This window comes from Rana temporaria, chromosome 6, assembly GCF_905171775.1.
Source record: "Rana temporaria chromosome 6, aRanTem1.1, whole genome shotgun sequence".
Lineage (NCBI taxonomy): Eukaryota > Metazoa > Chordata > Amphibia > Anura > Ranidae > Rana > Rana temporaria.
In genome coordinates, this window is record NC_053494.1 from 11480449 (window position 1) to 11504593 (window position 24145).

The window sequence follows — 24145 nt, forward strand, 5'->3', positions numbered from 1 at the left end:
CTGCCTTAGGATGTACAGTATATAATAAGTCAAAGAACAGCACAGACAGTGCAGTGACCCTCAGCAGCCAATCAGCTTTGTTCTAATGTCTGACAGCTGCTAAATTTGGTCACCATGGGCCAATTGCTCCATTGTACAACTTTTATAACTCTGACTTGGGTCGCTTTCACACTGGGGCACGGGCGGCGGCGGCAGTAAAGCGTAGCTATTTGTAGCGGTGCTTTATCATCATTTTTGCTGAGGTATTCGGCCAATAGCGGGGTGCTTTTAACCCCCCGCTAGCGGCCGAAAAAAAATAAATCACAGAAATGCTCTTCCCCGACTTTTAGATTTACTGCTGTCGCAGTCACAGGTCGCAATGCATTCTGTCTGGGCCACAAATAAACCGTTTTGTAGCCATTCATGTTCTATTTAGAGACCAAAATCTGTCCTCTGTTCAGAGGCGGCTCTAGGCTTTGTGAGGCCTTCAGCAAAACTTTAGACACGGGGGCCCCACTCACGCCCATAATGGGTAAAGAAAAAAAATTCACGCAAATAAAAATGGCTGCAGAAAGATGCACGGATCTAGCACACAGTGGGATAGATTAGCGGATCTTTAGATCCGCGTAATCTATCCGATTTACGATCCGCCGGCGCAAGTTTGAGAGGCTAGTGCTGTATTCAGAAAGCACTTACCTGAAAACTTGCGGCGGCGTATTGTAAATCCCCCGGCGGAATTCAAATTCCGCGGCTAGGGGGGAGTGGAGTATTTAAATCAGGCGCGTCCCCACGCCGATTTAACTGCGCATGCGCCGTCCGCGTTTTTTCCCGGCGTGCATTGCTCCCAATGACGTCGCTAGGACATCATTGGTTTCGGCGTGAGCGTAACTTGCGTCCAGCGCAAAAATTCAAAACTCGGCGCGGGAACGACGGCCATACTTAACATAGGATACTCTTCACATAGCAGGGGTAACTATACGCCGGAAAAAGCCGAACGCAAGCGACGTAAAAAAAAAAAAAAAGCGAAGGGCGGGCGTTCGTTTCTGAATCGGCGGAAATCGGCATTTGCCGATTCGTCGCGTAAAAAAAACGAAGCGCCACCTAGCGGCCGGCGGGGAATTGCAGCCTAAGATCCGACGGTGTAAGTCACTTACACCTGTCAGATCTTAGGGAGATCTATGCGGAACCTGATTCTATGAATCAGCCGCATAGATACGACCGACGTAACTCAGAGATACGCCGTCGTATCCCTATCTGAATCTCCCCCAGTGATTGAGCAGAGGCAAACTAGGCGGCCGCGAGGCCTTAGGCGATCCCCTAATTTGCCTAATTAAAGCGGAGATTCACCCAAAAAACAACAACTTTCTGCTATTCCATCCAGCATACTAGCGTCAGCTACAGTATGCCTTTATTATTTTTTTTGCGCCGTACTCACAGTTTAATCCATTAGTTTTGTTTCAGACTCCCCGCGGGAAGTGGGCGTTCCTATGAAGAGGGGAACATGATTGACAGCCGGCTATGGCGCGTCACGCTTCCCGAAAATAGCCGGAGTAGGACTCGGCTCTTCACATCGCTATACGGCGCCTGCGCACAGACTAGGAGCCGACTGCGCAGGCGCCGTGAAGAGCCAAGTCCTATTTCGGCTATTTTCGGGAAGCGTGACGCGCCATAGCCGGCCGTCAATCATGTTCCCCTCTGCATAGGAACGCCTATTCCCCGCGGGAGTCTGAAACAAAACTAATGGATTAAACTGAGTACAGCGCAAAAAATAAAGGCATACTGTAGCTGACGCTAGTATGGTAGACAAAACATATTTTTTTTTTTTAGGGTGAACCCCCGCTTTAAAGATCCACCTCTGTTTCCAGTGAGGAGATCTGTCATCTGTGCATCATCACCATGACCTGGACATCTAAAAGGTTGTAAAGTTCCTTTTATTTCTACAAAGGAATATAAATCAGAAGATTTTACAGAGTAGAAATGGCTACAATGTGTGTTATAGTCTGTTCCTTCTCATCTGATATAATGTATTGCACCCCTATACAGAGTCGCTGGGTTACTGATTATCTCCCGCTGTGGGTCTCCGATCTTCCAATACTCCTTGGGCCATATTCTGAGTATAGTTACGACGGAGTATCTCAGGAAACACCATCGTATTTCTCTTTTTTGACCCGCGTATCTATGCGAGTGATTCCTAGAATCATTTTCTCATAGATACGCTGAAGATCCGACATGTGTAAGTCACTTACACTGTCTTATCTTAAATGTAATTCGCCGCCGGCCGCTAGGTGGCGTTTACGTTCAGGTCTCATTTGTTTATGCAAATGAGCCTGATACGCCGATTCCCGAACGAATTCGCGTCGCGTAACCGTCGTTTGCGTAAGGTTACCCCTGCTATATGAGGGGTAACCTTACGCCAGTCCCACGTATGCCATGTTAAGTATGGCGTCGGGTCCGCGTCGTCTTTTCCCGTCGGGGACGTCATTTTCCTAAGTCGTTCTTGAATACGACTTTACGTCAATGACGCACACGTCGGCGTCATTGACGTTTTCCGCCGAGAACTGGAGCATGCGCACTGGGCTATTTTTAGCCCGGCTCATGCGCAGTTCGATCGAAACGGGGGCGCGCTTAATTTAAATATACGCCGGGCCTTTTACACTACGCCTCCGCAAACTACGGAGCAAGCGCTTGAGGAATACGGCACTTGCTCCAGTAAGTTGCGGCGTAGTGTAAATGGCTTACGCGAGGCCGCCGCAGAATATTGGAGAATCTGGCCCCTTGACCATTGAGATCTGTACAGTTATGCCTAGAAATGTAGAGCAAACCCGAACAAACCAATGCACTGCAAAACAGGTTCTCTTTAAAGTAGACAGGCTGCATACAGCAAACGGCCCAATGGAACCTCCAGCAGATTTTTCAGTCTCTTGAGTTAATATATAAAAAATTGCTGCCTTTTGTTTCATTTATTATATCTATTGTTGCATGACTGGTGACCCCGGGGTGAGGATTTAATAACCGATCAGTCTATAAATTGGTGTTTGATTGGATTGACATTGATCTGGGCCATCGTGAGGTCAGGCCTCTCTCAGGATCGGCATCGATAGGCCAACTTGAGAGATGAGTGGCTCCTCCACGCTCAGTGTCCAGGCCAGGCCAGCTTGTGCAGCGATCTAGCTGCGCCTTCCAGTCGTTCTCTGTATTCCAACTCGCTGTAATTCCCCTTCGGTACCCCGGAGAGTCCATACAGAGCCCCCCAGCAACAGCCGGCAATCACGCCCGTGGAGTCACTGTCACCTGAAAGTGCAAGAAATTAAAAACACAATGTCAAAACATGATTCCCCCGTACACACGATCGGACCTTTGTCTGACCAAATTCACATCGGAGAAAAAAAAAAGAACATGGAATTCATCGAAATGTCCGATGGAATTACTCCAATGGGGCATACACACGGTCGGAATTTCCGATGGAACAACGCCAATGGAGCATACACACTAGGGTTGTCCAATACCACTTTTTGGAGACCAAGTACCGATACTTTTTTTTCAAGTACTCGCCAATACCAATACTTTTTTTTAATGTCACGCGACAGTGGCGTTTTTTTTTTTTTACTATATATATATTTTTTACAGGGATTTTTTTTTTTTACGGTGATTTTTTTTTTTTTTTAGAGGGGTGGGGGGGGGGGTAATGGATTGTCAGTGTGTTTTTTTTTTATTATTAACATTTTATTTTTTAAATTATTTATTGCAATTTTTTTTTTTTAAAGCAGGGGTTTACCCTTAATTGGATGCTCGTTTTGTCTAGGGGAATCGGCTAGTTGTTTTAAAATATGAGCCTTACTTACCGTTTACGAGATGCATCTTCTCCGCCGCTTCCGGGTATGGGCTGCGGGACTGGGCGTTCCTATTTTGATTGACAGTCTTCCGAGAGGCTTCCGACGGTCGCATCCATCGCATCACGATTTTCCGAAAGAAGCCGAACTTCAGTGCGCAGGCGCAGTATAGAGCCGCACCGACGTTCGGCTTCTTTCGGCTACTAGTGACGCGATGGATGCGACCGTCGGAAGACTGTCAATCAAGAAGGAACGCCCGCTCCCGAAGACCCATACCCGGAAGCGGCGGAGAAGATGCATCTCGAAAACGGTAAGTACGGATCATATTTTAAAACAAATAGCCGATTCCCCTAGACCAAACGAGCAGGAATCTAAGGGGAAAAATTGTTTTATGGGTGAACTCCCGCTTTAATCAGCCCTGTTGGGGGGGCTTTGGTGAGATATCAGGGGTCTTAACCAGGGCTTTTTTTTTCAGGGGGAACTCAGTTCCACCACCTTTGGCTCTGACCACTTTGGTGCCTGCTCACCACAATCACTTGTAAACACAGAAGTCTGTTTTCTTTGTTTACAAGTGACAGCTCTGTACTCTGTGTGTAACCCCCTGAACTCTGTACTCTGTATGTAATGCAATCCTGGTATTTAATGCCCCTTTAAGACCCTCCTACTGTTTGTGAAATCTGAGTGGGGTCGTGGTTGAGTTCCTGCACCTATTTTCTGAGAAAAAAAAGCTCTGGTCTTAACAGACCTCTGACATCTCCCCTCTGAGACAGGGAAAGAGACTAAGGACACAGATTCCCCAGTCCCTTTCTCAACAGCCACAGCTGCGCTGAAAATGAATGGAGAGAAGATAGCCGCTTCTCTTCATTCATAAACTGAAACATTGTAAACACAGTTTACTGCGTTGGGAGCAGGGGCGGGCTGATCATTGAGGCCCTCAGGCACTGCCCGAGGGCCCCATGCCACTAGGGGGCCCCATCAGGGTGGCCAGGCTCAGTAAAACCAGGGACAGTATGTAAAAAATCTGTGTTTTTTTTTACGTCTGTCCCTGATATGTCCAAAACCGACATGCTTTTGATGTGAAAATCCCGAAATATTAGCTGCCCCGCCTCTGTACTGCCTCCTGGCTTAGTGGCCATCTGTAAGCCCGGGGGCCCCATAATCTATTATTGCCCGGGGGCCCCACGAGTTGTCAGTCTGCCCCTGGTTGGGAGTATTGCATTGGAGGATCGGCGATCGTGTGACCACAAACTCACACACACAAAGTCTTCAAAAACGTACCAGTAGTAAGTAAGTAGGAAGCAGAGTCTGCTTATGTATTTTTGATGATAGGATTGGATTGGCTCACCTCCATGGAACATAGAGCGACTACATAGCTCCTCCCACGAGTCCCCTGCCCCCAACAGAGCATCGTATGCGATCATTGGAGCATCATGGCCACTCCTCCCCGCCCAGTCATCCAAACACCAGCGAGTGTACTCCTTGTCCCTCTCTTCAGGACCGTACAGAGGTGGGAACACAGCTGGTCCGGTACCCTGAGATAGACCTCTCTCTGATAGGTACCTAATGAGGAAACACAAGTGTGATAACCGCACTGCAAAGACATCATCGATTAAATAAATAAAAGGCGTGCAGAGATCTAGCTCTTTAACTAATGACCATTTTAATAGATAAAAAGAAAAAAGGGCCAATAAGATACTCACAAATTGCCATGGGCAAGGAAGCGTAGAATGCACAAGGGACCTCAAATTCAGGAAGACCAGGATATGGGCGCGATACACCAAGACGCAGACAGCACACGATCCACCCTCCCTCATCTCTCCCATCTGACCACCACCATCAGCATCATCATCATCATCATCATCATGCACACTCCCTCATCTCTCCCATCTGACCACCACCATCAGCATCATCATCATCATCATGCACACTCCCTCATCTCTCCCATCTGACCACCACCATCAGCATCATCATCATCATGCACACTCCCTCATCTCTCCCATCTGACCACCACCAGCATCATCATCATGCACACTCCCTCACTTCTAGCATCTTCCGCATTCCCTTACCTCTCCCAGCTTTCTTGGAAGTAATCCCACACTTCCACGTGGCACTCCGCATCCTTCCCTGTGGAGCGGATATACTCCAGAGCCACAGGAAGAGACTCCAACAAACGCAACCCCCATAATTCCAGGGGGACCCTCTGTACCGCCAGAGCTGTAAAGAGGGCCGATGCCAGAGATCCAAGGTACCCTGCAAGAGAAAGAGGGACAAGGATGAATATATGAAGATACCAGAGTATCCATCTGTGGATGGGGTGAATGAACTGGGTGGCCATTGCAAAATATCCATATTCTGTGTAGAGTTTTTGAGTTCAGTAATGCAATCACCCTTATACTAGGGAAACAATGCAATGACGCCAGCACGTCACCCTCCCGACGTACGTTTCGTCTATCTGACGTCGTCTTGGGGGAACGCTCCCCAAGACATCAGATAGACGAAATGTATGTGATTGCAAGCCGGCCGACATACTATTCGATGCTTTTAAACTTTTTCCTTTTCTTAAATGTATCTTTTTTATGCTCCCTATTAAACCTTTTATACGATTTACACTATGGTGAGTTTTTCTCATTTTGGGTAAACATTGATGTACATATTCTGATTGCCTGATGATCGAGGTCTTCTGATTGCCTGCCTATGGTTTATGCCCATTTATTTAAACTTGGGGAGCTATGGTTTTCACCGCTTTTGGATAAAGACCCCGTTTGGATGCATTAATTGCAGTCTTCTTTAAGCTTGCCTTCTGGTAAGCACACAATCTACCGTATATACTCGAGTATAAGCCGACCCGAATATAAGCCGAGGCACCTAATTTTACCACAAAAAAAATGGAAAAACGCATTGACTCGAGTATAAGCCTAGGGTGCCCATCTGCATGCCTCACTGTGCCCATGCCTCACTGTGCCCATGACTAGACTGACGTTTAACATGGGAGTCTATGGAAGGGGTGCCCGGATTTGAAAAATTGGTGCTCCCCAGCCGTAGGTTTCCCAGACAACAAACTTTGCACACTTATAGAGAAATGGGACTCCATGTGTACCAAGTTCCGGGTCCAGGGGACCTACGACCGGCCGGTACCAGGTCCGCGAAATCACCGGAGAAATTACTGTTTAACATGGGAGTCTATGGAAGGGATTTTGAAAAAATTGGTGCTTCCTGTCCTTAGGTCCCCCGGACAACAAACTCTGCGCACTTGTAGAGGAAGAGTGGGGCTACAGTACAGAGAATGTACCCTGTCAAAAGTATTTGATTTTTGTATATTTGCTTTGCAAAATAAACTTAAATATTGCCTTTTACTAAAGATTTCCGTGGAGAGGAACAACTATGAGTTTTCAACAATTTTTTGAGGCCTGGTCACTGACCAGGCTAATTATACCGGTGAAAAATAGAAAAGGATTAAAATGAATAGAAAGAAGGAAACATGAATGTAGAGATTGCTACAATGTTATTAACCCAGGGGGAGGCGACTATCTGAGCGCCGAGAAATGTTTTCAAAGAATTTGAGAGCGACGAGTTTATAACAAAAAATGTCAACTTCACACAAATGCTGAAAACTACTTTACACTAGTGAGAAATTAAAGGAACACTAAAGGCAAAAAGTAAAAAATAAATAAATAACAAACATGTTATACTTACCTCCACTGTGCAGCTCGTTATGCACAGAGTGTCCCCTAACCCTGTCTTCTGGGGTCCCTCGGTGGCTGTCTCGGCTCCTCCTCGCATAAGCTTTCCACCTTCATGCGAGCTTGCATGGTGGAAAGCTTTTGCGGGCGCACTCCCGTGATACAGTAGGCGGCTATGCCCGCCGCTGTATCACTCGGCCCCGATGGCCAATGGCTGCGCTGCTATCAATCCGACCAGCCTTGCCAATCAACGGCCAGGCTGGGAACCAAAGAGGATCACGTGGACGCACGCTTTACTTTTGAGGGGTGAGGTAAGTAAAACGGAGGTTCAGGGGGGAGGGGGGGGGGGCAGTACCATGGGATCCTATGCATTAAGGTGAAAAAACATTTACCTTTAAACCCCTTTAACATCCTGCACTCTCATGCCTCAGATCATCCCCAATTCCTGCAACTCCACACCTCAGATCACTGTCCCCCCTGCACATCTGTCCCACCACTGTTCTCACCGCTCTCCTGTCCCACCACTGTTCTCCCCGCTCTCCTGTCCCGCCACTGTTCCCCCCCCACTCTCCTGCCCCACCACTGTTCCCCCCCCACCACTGTTCCCCCCCCACTCTCCTGCCCCACCACTGTTCCCACCCCACTCTCCTGCCCCACCACTGTCCCCCCCCCACTCTCCTGTTCCACCACTGTCCCCCCCCCCAACTCTCCTGACCCAACACTGTCCCCCCCCCACTCTCCTGCCCCACCACTGTCCCCCCCCCCACTCTCCTGCCCCACCACTGTCCCCCCCCCCCCACTCTCCTGCCTCACCACTGTTGCCCCCCCCACTCTCCTGCCTCACCTCTGTTCCCCCCCCCCACTCTCCTGCCTCACCACTGTTCCCCCCCCCCCACTCTCCTGCCTCACCACTGTTCCCCCCCCCCCCCACTCTCCTGCCTCACCACTGTTCCCCCCCCACTCTCCTGCCTCACCACTGTCCCCCCCCCCACTCTCCTGCCTCACCACTGTCCCCCCCCCCCACTCTCCTGCCTCACCACTGTCCCCCCCCCACTCTCCTGCCTCACCACCGTCCCCCCCCCACTCTCCTGCCTCACCACTGTCCCCCCCCCCACTCTCCTGCCTCACCACTGTTCCCCCCCCCCCACTCTCCTGCCTCACCACTGTTCCCCCCCCCCACTCTCCTGCCTCACCACTGTTCCCCCCCCCCCACTCTCCTGACCCAACACTGTTTCCCCCCCCCCACTCTCCTGACCCAACACTGTTCCCCCCCCCCCACTCTCCTGACCCAACACTGTCGTCGTCATCCCCCCACTCTCCTGACCCAACACTGTTCCCCCCACTCTCCTCCCTCACCCCTTTTTTGATGTTTTTTCGTCAATAATTCACACTTTTTTTTTTTTGCAATATTAGGATGGAACGGAATGACCCGTGACACCCAAAGACTTTGTGAGGATGGGGGATACTCCTGTGTCAGCGTCACTGATAACTCTTGGGTCTGAGTCCACTCTGTGCCTTTTGGGCATGGAGTGGCAAGGGAATCATAATTCATGTATTACATGAGATAGGACATCAATAATAATTCATATTGCAGGATCTTGAGAGATTGCAAGATGTGGGCCCAACCAGTCAATAGTGACTCATTTCTAGTGACATGCTAATTGCATCAGGGCTTGGAAGACATTCCATTGTCCTTGTGTAAAGGTGTTGCAACGGACAGGTGTTAATCCCAGGTCTGCTCCCAGAACTCTAATTATGCATACTAAATACTGCTTACGTGTGATAACACTGTCTAGAGCCTAGCCTATTAATGCTCAGAGGTGTCAAGCTGTATGCGGAGATGGAGTGGGTGAAGGTGTTTTGTTGTTCATTAAGTAATTACCCTTAGTGTGTGATTAGGGGGGTGGAGATCTCATTGTCCCTTTGAATACTGTTACATGGTTGTACTGTATAAAAAGCTGAGAAGAAACCATTAAAGTATCATTACATTTGGAACAAGCACAGAGCTGTGTCTCGTCTTGATTCTGGGCAAATCAAATGGGATCGGGTCCTGTCGGTTGGAGTGTCGATAAGCTGTCGTGACTGGGATGGAAGGTCGTAAACGGTGGTGACCGTTACATAGGACTATAATTGATCACCATCAATCACAACTGATATTTATATCATGTCACATTTGTATGGTTGATTATTGTTTTAACCCAGCTTTTTTCCCCTTTCTTATTATATTCATGTGCATATCTCACGTTTTTGAGCTGCAGCTTTATTGTTATTTATATTTGTTTATTAGCACGGTATTTTTTCTTTTATATAATTACTGGTGTTTGAGTTCAGTGCCCCAAAATGTACCCCCTTATAGGCCACATCTAAAAAACGGATGAAAACCACCACGATGGACCATGTGACACCTCCGAAAAGTATTATAAATACAAAATCTGTACTAGTGCAGAAAGTATAAATGCAATTTATATTTTGTATAGTGAAAGACTGTTTTTTTTTATGGTACATGATAACTGAAGACAACTGCAGCTACCTTGATCCTGAAATATGACCAACCTGTGGGGTGGTTGTGAGTCATTTTTCCGCTCTCCACACTGATCGCAACCAGGAGAGGCAGCTCCGACGGTCGGGGAAATCTGGGAAGAGAATAAACTCTGAATAAAAAATGTATATATGTATAGCATTGGAGCACCTCTAGAAGAAGGAAGGTGGCTACCCCAAGGGAGCAGCTCTAGAAGAGGGAAGGTGGCTACCCCAAGGGAGCATCTCTAGAAGAAGAGGGAAGGTGGCTACCCCAAGGGAGCAGCTCTAGAAGAAGAGAGAAGATGGCTACCCTGAGGGAGCATCTCTATAAGAGGGAAGGTGTCTACCCCGAGGGAGCATCTCTAGAAGAAGAAGGGAAGGTGGCTACCCCGAGGGAGCAGCTCTAGAAGAAGAGAGAAGATGGCTACCCTGAGGGAGCATCTCTAGAAGAGGGAAGGTGTCTACCCCGAGGGAGTGTCTCTAGAAGAAGAGGGAAGGTGGCTACCCCGAGGGAGTGTCTCTAGAAGAAGAGGGAAGGTGGCTACCCCGAGGGAGCATCTCTAGAAGAAGAGGGAAGGTGGCTACCCCAAGGGAGCATCTCTAGAAGAAGAAGGGAGGTGTCTACCCCGAGGGAGCATCTCTAGAAGAGGGAAGGTGTCTACCCCGAGGGAGCATCTCTAGAAGAGGGAAGGTGTCTACCCCGAGGGAGCATCTCTAGAAGAGGGAAGGTGTCTACCCCGAGGGAGCATCTCTAGAAGAGGGAAGGTGTCTACCCCGAGGGAGCATCTCTAGAAGAGGGAAGGTGTCTACCCCGAGGGAGCATCTCTAGAAGAAGAAGAAGAGGGAAAGTGGCTATTCAGAGGGACCATCTTCAGAAGAGTCCGCTTTGCTGGAGTGTGTCCAGGAAAGTTTAGGAGAAGCTTCTGCCAGATGGACTTGGCATAATAGCAGCTTCTGCTCTTCGTCATTTCAAAGCTGCTTGACTTTTACCTATGACCCCCGCCGGTGCTTTGATATATACAGACTCATCATCATAGGGTAATTTGTGACCATGTATAAGAGTTTATTATTATTATTATTATTATTATTAATAACATCCCGTAACAAAGTATTAATACTGACCTGAGTCCTATACACATGGCTCTCATCGCTGCTCCACATCCGGTCGCGGAAGGGTTAAATGGGATGCGGTATCCTCCAGGTTCTCCGGGACGCAACTGAGAGGTCCCTAAAAAAGGATATAAAAGTGTTAAAAGGATCAGTCCACCCAAAACAGTTTTCATATTGTTTCAAAGATAATGGAGAGTTAAACCACATGGAAGTCTCTTCTATCCCCAGGGACTCTCGGTGAGCTCTCTGTGTTGAGTTCTCCCAAGTCCGTTTACCTGCTTTGCCCATTATGAGGGGTCCCCACCATCTCTGTAATGAGTTCCCAGGTCTGTACACCCGCTGTGCCCATAAGGAGGGGTTTCCACCATCCCTGTGCTGAGTTCCCAGATCTGTACATCTGCTGTGCCCATTATGATGGGTCCTTACCATCCCTGTGCTGAGTTTCCAGGTCTGTACACCTGCTGTGCCCATTATGAGGGGTCCTTACCATCCCTGTGCTGAGTTCCCGGGTATTTTATATTGAGATTGAAGATGAACCGGGTCACTTTCTGTTCCAGAACACCAAAAAAAAATAACTCCCAGATGGACAGGAGTGGAATTGGAAAAATATGACCAGCTGAGCTCACTGCTGGAGCATAAAAGAAGCCTGGGGCCGATTTAGCCCATCAGGATCCACCCTTGTCTGGACTGACCCCTTAAGAAAATGGAGTGAAGTCGGAAGATACAGACAATAATTGTAATTATAAAAACAAAGTCTGTGATTGAACAAACAAAACCTAATAGCACAGGCTCCGCCCTGATGCGTTTCGTCTTACAAGACATTTTCAAGGGCCCGGTTTTAAGAATTTTATAATGTAGCCATGTTTTTTTTTTTAATAGAGACATCCCTTTTCACCCATGTGAGAAGTTTCATACAGATGGCTTTCTTCTTTGTAAACATATTTTATGTTGTATTCATCACTTCCTTTTTAGCGAGTTGTACAATCATGGAGGATCGATTTGGTATGGCCATGGTGGCATTGTCTGAACGTCAGCCAACATATCTGTTTTCTATTTTGAAGAAACTGTATTTTTCACTAGCATAAATGATAAAAAAATTACTTTTTCTAGTCACATAGTAGGTGAGGTTGAAAAAAAAGACACAAGTCCAACCTATATGTGTGATTAGGTGTCAGTATTACATTGTATGTGTTGAAATTATTGATGCTCCCCGCTGAGACCACTGCCTGTGGAAGGGAATTCCACATCCTTGCCGCTCTTACAGTAAAGAACCCTCTACGTAGTTTAAGGTTAAACCTCTTTTCTTCCAATTTTAATGAGTGGCCACGTGTCTTGCTAAACTCCCTTCGGTTATCTTACTCTGATCAAATATTTATCACTACTTTAGAGTTCTCAAATTCAAATGCAGGGTTCTTACCTATTGAAATCAATAGAAATGTATCAGAACGCATGTTGACACGAGTTGACCCATGTTTATTATGTACTGTGCTGCAATGCCCATTGTATTGATTGTGAACACACATCATACCGTGCATGATCTGGTGAAAGTATTACTGTGCCCCCCAAGTGTGCTGTGTTGCCCCCTCGCCCAGTGACTCCTGTGGTTCAGGCTATGATCCCTCTGGTGTGGGTGGCCCTTGTGTGTGTGTGTGTGTGTGTGTGTGTGTGTGAGAACAGGGGAGGGGAGGGGTGGTGCAGAGCATACGGCGGCTATTGAAGAAGCTCTTGGCAGGGGATACTGAGGAGCGACTGGGTGTCAGGAACAGTACATGGTGCTGGGGAGAGCCCCGCTCCAATAGATCATCACGGAGGCCAGAAAAATCAACCGATCTACACTGTTCATATGGGGGGGGGGGATGCGAGTCGTGCAGGAATCGGGTAGGTCAGTGTAGGGAAAAGGTAGGAATAAGGTAGGTCAGTCTCGTAGTCAGTATAGGAATCATGTAGGTTAGTGTAGTGGCCAGTGTAGGCGTCAGGTAGGCCAGTGTAGGCGTCAGGTAGGCCAGTGTAGGCGTCAGGTAGGCCAGTGTAGGCGTCAGGTAGGCCAGTGTAGGCGTCAGGTAGGCCAGTGTAGGCGTCAGGTAGGCCAGTGTAGGCGTCAGGTAGGCCAGTGTAGGCGGCAGGTAGGCCAGTGTAGGCGTCAGGTAGGCCAGTGTAGGCGTCAGGTAGGCCAGTGTAGGCGTCAGGTAGGCCAGTGTAGGCGTCAGGTAGGCCAGTGTAGGCGTCAGGTAGGCCAGTGTAGGGATAAAGTTGTCAGTTCTGTCTACTGTACTAGTGGAAGGGACTCGGAGTGCTAAAAGTCTGGCGGGGGTGCAAATTTCTTGTCCCAGGCGCTGACAACCCACGCTACGCCACTGACTGCATATATAATTTAAGGAAAATATGCGTATAAAATAGTTTACCATTTGCCAATAAAAAAAATATATGTCCCCAGATTTCATTTTAAAAATCTGGTCACTTTAATCTACAGGACCAGATGGAGGTTTTCTGAGAGACGGAGGATCAACCAGGAGGTGACACCAACTTACCCAGAATACTGGTAGGTCCAGGCTTCCTCCCCTCCATATCGGACATGGCAGACACGTATCTCTTAGCGAGCTCATGGTACAAGTCCTCACCCAGCTTCCCTGCAAAAAGCATTTTGGAAAAAAGGAGACTGAGAATTGCAGCATCATTCATACATACTGTAAATACGGATTCTAGTGATGGATTTGTTCTGCTCAGCCTGGAATTATTACTCGCAGCATTGCCTTCTACTGCTCAGCTCCAGCCAAGAACCAACCAAACCTCCCCAACAGGGACACAGCAATAAAATACCAACAGCACACCTCCCAACTTTCTGAGATGGGAATGAGGGACACCTATCTGCAAAAGTATGCAGGCATAGGACACACCCATTGCCACACCCCTTAAAGGAGAATTGTAAAACCCCCAAGTGCTTTTTTACCACAACTATTCCTTTATATTGGCTTTTGGGATTTACAAATGCAGCAAATTAGAACAGGGGGGCCCCAGGCAGCAGGGGGAAGAGGATGGTGCACAGAGAGTGTGATTGGTGCAGGGGGAGGGTGGGGGGCACACAGGGGGGCCTGGGCAGCAGGGGGAAGAGGATGGTGCACAGAGAGTGTGATTGGTGCAGGGGGAGGGTGGGGGGCACACAGGGGGGCCCGGGCAGCAGGGGAAAGAGGATTGTGCACAGAGAGTGTGATTGGTGCAGGGGGAGGGTGGAGGGCACACAGGGGGGCCTGGGCAGCAGGGGGAAGAGGATGGTGCACAGAGAGTGTGATTGGTGCAGGGGGAGGGTGGGGGGGAACACAGGGGGGCCTGGGCAGCAGGGGGAAGAGGATTGTGCACAGAGAGTGTGATTGGTGCAGGGGGAGGGTGGGGGGCACACAGGGGGGCCTGGGCAGCAGGGGGAAGAGGATTGTGCACAGAGAGTGTGATTGGTGCAGGGGGAGGGTGGGGGGCACACAGGGGGGCCTGGGCAGCAGGGGGAAGAGGATGGTGCACAGAGAGTGTGATTGGTGCAGGGGGAGGGTGGGGGGCACACAGGGGGGCCCGGGCAGCAGGGGAAAGAGGATTGTGCACAGAGAGTGATTGGTGCAGGGGGAGGGTGGAGGGCACACAGGGGGGCCTGGGCAGCAGGGGGAAGAGGATTGTGCACAGAGAGTGTGATTGGTGCAGGGGGAGGGTGGAGGGCACACAGGGGGTCCTGGGCAGCAGGGGGAAGAGGATGGTGCACAGAGAGGGCGATCGATGCAGAGGGGTGGGGGTCAATTAAAGGAACCGATATCCTGTGTGCCTTTCTTTTCAGCAGCTAAAAGCTGGCGGGAGGGAGAGGAGGAGAAGCCGGCTGTCAGCTATTGTAGGGAGAGACATACAGGGGATTGGTTCCTGAATTTACTCCCTACTGAACCAAACCCCCCTCCCCCCCTCCTGCCAAACTCTGATTCCTCCTGGAGGACAGGCGCTACCCCCCCCTTTTAAGCATGTATCTGAATAATACAATCCTTCCCCCACCTGTGGCCAGGCTCTCGCCGGTTGCCAAGTGGAGCACGGTGTCATCGCTGACCGGCCAGTCCGGTAGAGACGCGGTTATTTTCGGCAGCCCCCCCAGATCTCTCAGCTCCCTGTGAATTTGGGCTCCGGATTTGCAGTATTCCCACAGCTGGTTCCTGTAGCCCAGAGCGTCCCCGGCGGCGCTGAGCAGCATGGCCGACACGTACAAGTCGCAGGACGGTGCGCTGGAACACACAAAGCAGGTCAGGTTTAGAATTGTACAACTTTGGGAGGGCTGGAGCATAAAAATTGGGCTTTCAAGGAAACCCGCCAATAAAAGCCGTACAGGGGCCCGTGTTCTAGTTTAGAGGGGAAGAATTAACGACTTCTCATACCAGGCCAATTCTGGCACTTCGCTCCTACATGTAAAAGTCATTTTTTCTTCTAGAAAATTACTCAGAACCCCCAAACATTATGTATTTTTTTTTTAGCAGAGACCTTAGGGAATAAAATGGTGGTCGTTGCAACTTTTTATGTCACACGGTATTTGCGCAGTGGTTTTTCAAACAAGTAGTTTTGTAATAGGAATAGTGACAGGTCCTCTTTATGGAGAGATGTAGGGGGTCAATAAGATCCGCAAGACCGCGCAATTGTCAGTTAAAAGTGACGCAGTGCCGAATCGCAAAAAAGTGCTCTGGTCTTTGGCCAGCCGAATGGTCCCTGGCTTAAGTGTTTTTTTTTTTCTTGCAGGGAGGTATTTATGGTGAAAAAAAAAAAAAAAAAGTTTTGCCTTTAGTTACACTTTAACGTGTGCGTCCAGCTCAGCGCTGTCTATATATATCGTGTGGTTCTCTCTTACTTGGCGTCCATGGCGGCTTTTCTGGACGGAGGAATAAAGAACGTTTCTGTTTTCTGTAAACTTTCCTCTACTCTATGGTTTCCTCTCTCAGTGGTGCAGTCAGTGATAGTCCTCCTCTCCCCTCCCCCTCCTGTGAGAGGGTCTCCCATCTATAAGGTCAGCACTGGGAGTTTCTATATCAGGAGCCAATCTGGGCCCCCAGCCAGCAAACGGCCCCCGCCCCCCAGCCAGCAAACGCCCCCCCCCCCCAACGTCACGGGTCAAAGTTTACTAATCAGAGAACATACAGAGCTGCGTCTATTACATTCACCGACATGATACATTGTTATACTCAATGCAGAGTCCGGGGCTGAGCAATGAAAAGATACTTTGGGCTAGATTCATAAAGCCCGCCGTAAGTTTGTATGGGCGTAGCATATCTGACATACGCTGCGCCAACGTAACTTGCTGGGGCTGGATTCACAAAGAACCTGCGCCCTAAGTTACGGAGGGGTAGCGTAAATCTCTCGGCGTAAGCGCGCCAAATTCAAATTGAGAAGAGGTGGGCGTGTTTTATGTAAATAAAACATGACCCCGCGTAAATGACGTCTCTAACGAACGGCGCATGCGCCGTCCGTGAAACGTATCTCAGTGCGCATGCTCCTAATCGCGTCGCAAATAGTCAATGCTTTCGACGTGAACATAATTTAGGCAAAGCCCTATTCGCGAACGACTTGCGCAAACGACGTAAAATTTTCAAAATGCGACGCGGGAACGACGTCCATACTTAACATTGGCTATGCCTCATATAGCAGGAGTAACGTTACGCTGGAAAAAGCCTTACGCAAACGACATAAAAAAATCCACCGGGCGCACGTACGTTTCTGAATCGGCGTATCCAGCTCATTTGCATATTCTACGCTGAAATCGACGGATGCGCCACCTAGCGGCCAGCGTAAATATGCAACTAAGATACGACGGCGTAAGAGACTTACGCCAGTCGGATCTTAGCCTAATTTCGGCGTATCTTGCTTTCTGAATACAGAAAGAGGATACGCCGGCGCAGCTTTGAATTTACGCGGCGTATCTATAGATACGCCGGCGTAAATTCTTGCTGAATCTAGCCCTAAGTATTTATACATAAAAGAATAATAATAATAAAAGAGAAGTGAGATATGTCTGTTCTCAGATCCCGATACTTCACATATAACCAGTGGCGGCTGGTGCTCAAAAATTTGGGGGGGCGCAAACAAACTGAAAAAAACAAAACAAAAAAAACATCAATTGCTGCCACTGTGCCCCATCAATTGCCGCCAGTTTGCCCCATCAATTGCCGCCACTGTGCCCCATCAAATGCTGCCCGGCACTTACCTGTCTTGGAGCGGGTCAGCTGCGGTCTCCTGAAACATCCTCCATGTCTTCTTCCGTCCTCTCTCAGGCGTCCAATCACAGCGCCTGATGTTTCAGCCAGTCGGGTGACCGGTAACAAACCCGGCAACCTGATTGGCTGAGAGGCGGTTCAGTGTTAGCAAAGCGAATTCCTTCACTTTGCCAACACACAGCTGAGTGAACAGCGAATGCCCAGCATGGCGCCCACTGTTCACTGTTTTGGGCGCCTATTAGTGCCTATGGTTTTAAAAAAAAAAAAAAACACCCCCACTGGTGTAATTTAGGTGCCCTGCGCCTGAAAAGAACCGAACACCTGAACAGGGGGTGTCAGCGGCGACCATAGATAGATTCATGCAATGCATGAATCTATTTATGATGGTAGAGCAGTGCAGGAGAGGGGGGTGTGGAGAGAGGAGAGGTGCTGGAGAGGGGGAGGGCGGAGGGAGGGGGGTGGAGAGAGGTGCGGAGAGAGGAAAGAGGTGCAGGAGAGGGCGGGGGGCGGAGAGAGGTGCAGGAGAGGGGGGGTGGAGAGAGGTGCAGAAGAGGGGGGTGGAGAGAGGTGCAGAAGAGGGCGGGGAGCGGAGAGAGGTGCAGGAGAGGGCGGGGAGCGGAGAGAGGTGCAGGAGAGGGCGGGGAGCGGAGAGAGGTGCAGGAGAGGGCGGGGAGCGGAGAGAGGTGCAGGAGAGGGCAGGGAGCGGAGAGAGGTGCAGAAGAGGGGGGCGGAGAGAGGTGCAGGAGAGGGGGGGGCGGAGAGAGGTGCAGGAGAGGGCGGGGAGCGGAGAGAGGGGGGTGGAGAGAGGTGCAGAAGGGGGGGGCGGAGAGAGGTGCAGGAGAGGGCGGGGAGCGGAGAGAGGTGCAGGAGAGGGCGGGGAGCGGAGAGAGGTGCAGGAGAGGGCGGGGAGCGGAGAGAGGTGCAGGAGAGGGCGGGGAGCGGAGAGAGGTGCAGGAGAGGGCGGGGAGCGGAGAGAGGTGCAGGAGAGGGGAGAGGGTGGGCGGAGAGGGGTGCAGGCGAGGGGGTGCGGAGAGAGGTGCAGGAGAGGGGGAGCGGAGAGGGGTGCAGGAGAGGGGGAGCGGAGAGGGGTGCAGGAGAGGGGGAGCGGAGAGGGGTGCAGGAGAGGGGGAGCGGAGAGGAGGTGCGGAGAGAGGTGCAGGAGAGGGGGGGCGGCACTCCTGCACCCTTTATGGACGCACTGCCACTGCATATAACTTGAGACCCTGCAAGGGTGTGACCACATGGTAACCCCTACAGATTCTGAATTAACCAGTTTTATGATGTATTTCTAGCACAGGTTTGCATCAAACAAACAGGAATCCGTGATTCGCATCGCATGTTATGCGACATTTGATTGTTTTGATGCAATTCGCCAACTTAGACATCTGCATACTGTAATATCTGCAAAGTCAGGATTCCTGACTTTCTGCAAATGAAGGGTGTATAGCAGTGTGTGGAGGGGTCATTCTGAATTTACACACTTCTCATCCATCCCAGTGTCTGCAGGATGGGAAAAAGTCCAGGGGTCCTCCTGACCCATCCCCCGTCTAGAGTTGACACCTCATCCCTTTAAACCCAAAACACATATGAATTACGCCGGTTCTGAGGCTGATTTAATGCAGATAAAGCACCGAGTTTAATTACCACCTTAATCAGCCACAGAACCTGTGTGATTAATATGTGTTGGGGTTTAAAGGGATGAGGTGGCAACCCTACCCATGCCCCCACTATTTTACTAGTATCTGTAAAAAAGCAGACCTCTGTCCAGTGCTGCACCCCATTCCCCTTCCACTGACGCCTCCTGCTGACCCCATGGTGTTTTTGCCTCCAGAAGACCCCAAGGGGTGTTTTTGCCTTCAGAAGACCCCAAGGGGTGTTTTTGCCTTCAGAAGACCCCCAGGGGTGTTTTTGCCTCCAGAAGACCCCCAGGGGTGTTTTTGCCTCCAGAAGACCCCCAGGGGTGTTTTTGCCTCCAGAAGACCCCCAGGGGTGTTTTTACCTCCAGAAGACCCCCAGGGGCGTTTTAGCCTCCAGAAGACCCCAAGGGGCGTTTTAGCCTCCAGAAGACCCCAAGGGGCGTTTTAGCCTCCAGAAGACCCCAAGGGGCGTTTTAGCCTCCAGAAGACCCCAAGGGGTGTTTTAGCCTCCAGAAGACCCCAAGGGTGTTTTTGCTTCTGGCAAACCCCATGGTATTTTTGCCTCCCACTGACCCTGTAATGTTTTTGCCTTCTGCTGACCCCAGAGCAGTTTTTCCTACTGCTGATGCCAGGGTATTTTTGCCTCCTGGCAGACCCCGGGGTGTTTTTGCCTCCAAAAGACCCCGGGGCATTTTTGCCTGCGGGATGGTGCACAGAGAGGGTGATCAGTGCAGGGGGAGGGTGGGGTGCACACAGGGGGGCCTGGGCAGCAGGGGGAAAGAGGATGGTGAACAAAGAGGGTGATTGGTGTAGGGGGGGAGGGTGGAGGGCACACAGGGGGGCCTGGGCAGCAGGGGGAAAGAGGATGGTGAACAAAGAGGGTGATTGGTGTAGGGGGGGAGGGTGGAGGGCACACAGGGGGGCCCGGGCAGCAGGGGGAAGAGGATTGTGCACAGAGAGGGTGATCGGTGTAGGGGGAGAGTGGGGTGCACACAGGGGGGCCCGGGCAGCAGAGGTAAGAGGATGGTGAACAGAGAGGGTGATCGTGAAGGGGGGAGTCAATTTAAGGAACAGATATCCTATGTGCCTTTCTTTTCAGCAGCTAAAATCTGGCGGGAGGGAGAGGAGGAGAAGCCGGCTGTCAGCTATTGTAGGGAGAGACATACAGGGGATTGGTTCCTGAATTTGCTCCCTACTGAACCAATCCTCTGGAGGACAGGTGCTACCCCCCCTTTTAAGCATGTATCTGAATAATACAATCCTTCCCCCACCTGTGGCCAGGCTCTCGGCGGTTGCCAAGTGGAGCACGGTGTCATCGCTGACCGGCCAGTCCGGTAAAGACGCGGTTATTTTCGGCAGCCCCCCCAGATCTCTCAGCTCCCTGTGAATTTGGGCTCCGTTTTTGCAAAATTCCCACAGCTGGTTCCTGTAGCCCAGAGCGTCCCCGGCGGCGCTGAGCAGCATGGCCGACACGTACAAGTCGCAGGACGGTGCGCTGGAACACACAAAGCAGGTCAGGTTTAGAATTATACAACTTTGGGAGGGCTGGAGCATAAAAATTGGGCTTTCAAGGAAACCCGCCAATAAAAGCCGTACAGGGGCCCGTGTTCTAGTTTAGAGGGGAAGAATTAAACACTTTCCATACCGGGCCAATTCTGGCACTTCGCTCCTACATGTAAAAGTCATCATTTTTTTCTAGAAAATTACTCAGAGCCTCCAAACATTACATATGTTTTATTTTTTAGCAGAGACCCTAAGGAATAAAATGGCGGTCTCTGTGCAATGCAGGCAGATAATGACTGGTGGGAGGGGCCAGAAAAGTGCTGTACATAGCTTCCTGATAACATCCCAGCTATCCCCCCAGCACTCTGACCCCACTACACCCCATATATCCTCATAGCACTGACCCCTCTACACCCCAGATATCCCCCCCCAACACTCTGTCCCCTCTACACCCCAGATATCCTCCCAGCACTCTGACCCCTCTACACCCCAGATATCCCCCAGCACTCTGTCCCCTCTACATCCCAGATATCCCCCCCAGCACTCTGACCTCTCTACACCCCAGATATCCCCCCAGCACTCTGACCCCTCTACACCCCAGATATCCTCCCAGCACTCTGACCCCTCTACACCCCCCAGATATCCCCCCAGCACTCTGACCCCACTACACCCCATATATCCTCATAGCACTGACCCCTCTACACCCCAGATATCCCCCCCCAACACTCTGTCCCCTCTACACCCCAGATATCCCCCCAGCACTCTGACCCCTCTACACCCCAGATATCCTCCCAGCACTCTGACCCCTCTACACCCCAGATATCCCCCCAGCACTCTGACCCCTCTACACCCCAGATATCCCCCCAGCACTCTGACCCCTCTACACCCCAGATATCCCCCCAGCACTCTGACCCCTCTACACCCCAGATATCCCCCCAGCACTCTGACCCCTCTACATCCCAGATATCCCCCCAGCACTCTGACCCCTCTACACCCCAGATATCCCCCAGCACTCTGACCCCTCTACACCCCAGATATCCCCCCAGCACTCTGACCCCTCTACACCCCAGATATCCCCCCAGCACTCTGACCCCTCTACACCCCAGATATCCCCCCCAGCACTCTGACCCCTCTACACCCCAGATATCCCCCCCAGCACTCTGACCCCTCTACACCCCAGATATCCCCCCAGCACTCTGACCCCTCTACACCCCCCAGATATCCCCCCAGCACTCTGACCCCACTACACCTCATATATCCTCAGAGCACTGATCCCTCTACACCCCAGATATCCCCCCCAGCACTCTGACCCCTCTACACCCCAGATATCCCCCCAGCACTCTGACCCCACTACACCTCATATATCCTCAGAGCACTGATCCCTCTACACCCCAGATATCCCCCCCAGCACTCTGACCCCTCTACACCCCAGATATCCCCCCCAGCACTCTGACCCCTCTACACCCCAGATATCCCCCCCAGCACTCTGACCCCTCTACACCCCAGATATCCCCCCAGCACTCTGACCCCTCTACACCCCAGATATCCTCCCAGCACTCTGACCCCTCTACACCCCAGATATCCCCCCAGCACTCTGACCCCTCTACACCCCAGATATCCCCCCCAGCACTCTGACCCCTCTACACCCCAGATATCCCCCCAGCACTCTGACCCCTCTACACCCCAGATATCCCCCCAGCACTCTGACCCCTCTACACCCCAGATATCCCCCCAGCACTCTGACCCCTCTACACCCCAGATATCCCCCCAGCACTCTGACCCCTCTACACCCCAGATATCCCCCCAGCACTACACCGTCTATGATTGGCTGGGACAGCTTTCACCGACATTCCTGAACTTTCCTCCAGGTGCTCCGGTTTCCTCACACACTACAAAGACATGCTGGTAGGTTAATAGGCTCCTGTCTAAATTGGCCCTACATGGGTCTTCAAACTACGGCCCTCCAGTTGTTCAGGAACTACAATTCCCATCATGCCTAGTCATGTCTGTGTGTTACAATGCCTCATGGGATGTGTAGTTCTACAACAGCTGGAGGGCCGTAGTTTGAGGATCCCTGCCCCAGTATATGAATGTGAGTTAGGGGACTTTAGATTGTAAGCTCCTTGAGGGCAGGGACTGATGTGAATGTACCATGTATATGTAAAGCGCTGTGTAAATTGACAGCGCTATACAAGTACCTTAATAATAATAACTGGTCCCTACTGGTGAGTTGTCACCTGGAGCTCCCGGTGGTGGTTCTCCCTTCACAAGGACTCGGAGCCCTGGGCTGCAATATCACATGGAAGTCGCACATTTATTTTTCCCTGAAGGCAATTTTTTGAATTATTTTTTTGGGGTGGAAGCTACAGTCTGGGCTAGATTCAAGTACAATTGCACATTTTTTACGGAGGCGCAGGGCAACGTTTTTGCCCTGCGCCCCCGCAAAATTACTGCGCTGCCCTTGATTCACGGAGCAGTAGCTTTGTAAATTGCGTGGGCGCGCCGGCAAAATGCCCGGCGTAAGCGCGCGCAATTTAAATGATCCCGTAGGAGGCGGGAATCATTTAAATTAGGCGCGTTCCCGCGCCGATCGTAGAGCGCATGCTCCGTCGGGAAACTTTCCCGAAGTGCATTGCGGCAAATGACGTCGCAAGGACGTCATTTGCTTCAAAGTGAACGGCAACCAGCGCCATTCACGAATCACTTACGCAAACTACGTAAATTTGAAATTTCACGACGCGGGAACGACGGGTATGCGTAACATTGCCTAATAGCAGGGGCAGCCTTACGCGAAAACCGCCGTACAGGAAACGACGTAAACTGCGTACGCAAGGCTCGCGTAACGTTGTGAATCGGCGTTAGTATGCAATTTGCATACTATACGCTGAGCACAACGGGAACGCCACCTAGCGGCCATCGCAAGAATGCAGCCTAAGATATGCGGGCATAAGAGCCTTATGCCGCGCATATCTTAGGCTGCAGTCGGCGTAACGAGGTTCCTGAATCAGGAGCATTCGTTACGCCGGCGCAAGTAAGCAATTGCGCTGCGTAACTATGGTTACACAGGCGCAATTGCTTCTTGAATCCAGGCCTCTGACTCCTAGTGCTGCAATCTAAATTGTGATTCTAGTAGAACTACTTGTACTATTCTCTTAGGAATCCGCTTTTCTTGCAGAGAGGTATAAATGAAAGGTTTTGGCCTTTAGTTACACTTTAACGTGTGCGTCCAGCTCAGCGCTTTCTATATATAAATCGTGTGGTTCTCTCTTACTTGGCGTCCATGGCGGCTTTTCTGGACGTAGGAATGAAGAACGCTTCTGTTGTTTTCTTCTCAGTAAACTTTCCTCCACTCTATGGTTTCCTCTCTGTGGTGCAGTCAGTGATAGTCCTCCTCTCCCCTCCCCCTCCTGTGGGATTTGGTTCCGGGGTCTCCTCTCTATAAAGGTCAGCGCTGGGAGTTTCTATATAAGGAGCCAATCTGGGCCCCCAGCCAGCAAGCACCCCCCGCCCCCCGCCACGGGTCAAAGTTCACCAATCAGAGAACACACATTTTCTTGAAATGTAATGTAATGTGACTATGTATATATGTGGAGTTTTAAATAAAGCTTTAAAAAAAAAAAAAAAAAGAGAACACACAGAGCTGCTTCTATTACATTCACCAACATGAT

General features: G+C 50.5%; 1 protein-coding gene and 1 non-coding gene across 3 annotated transcripts; one reads left to right on the forward strand and one right to left on the reverse strand.

Annotated features, from left to right (window-relative positions):
- Positions 1-2706: 2706 nt before the first annotated feature.
- LOC120943082 (protein ADP-ribosylarginine hydrolase-like) lies at positions 2707-23909 on the reverse strand. 2 transcript variants are annotated; one of them, XM_040356182.1, is made up of 8 exons: positions 23749-23909; positions 20246-20469; positions 13648-13746; positions 11132-11237; positions 10043-10122; positions 5876-6059; positions 5155-5369; positions 2707-3270 (listed from the first exon to the last, which is right to left on the reverse strand). In XM_040356182.1, the coding sequence occupies exons 1-8, from the start codon at positions 23757-23759 to the stop codon at positions 3113-3115; spliced, it is 1077 nt and encodes a 358-aa protein (XP_040212116.1). In that variant the 5' UTR covers positions 23760-23909; the 3' UTR covers positions 2707-3112. The 2 variants fall into 2 exon arrangements, with proteins under 2 accessions (XP_040212116.1, XP_040212115.1); XM_040356181.1 differs by lacking the exons at positions 20246-20469; positions 23749-23909 and adding exons at positions 15140-15363; positions 15978-16095.
- On the forward strand, positions 7124-7234 carry LOC120944556. The gene has a single exon (XR_005750418.1). It is a non-coding gene; the product is annotated as a U5 spliceosomal RNA (small nuclear RNA).
- Positions 23910-24145: the final 236 nt, after the last annotated feature.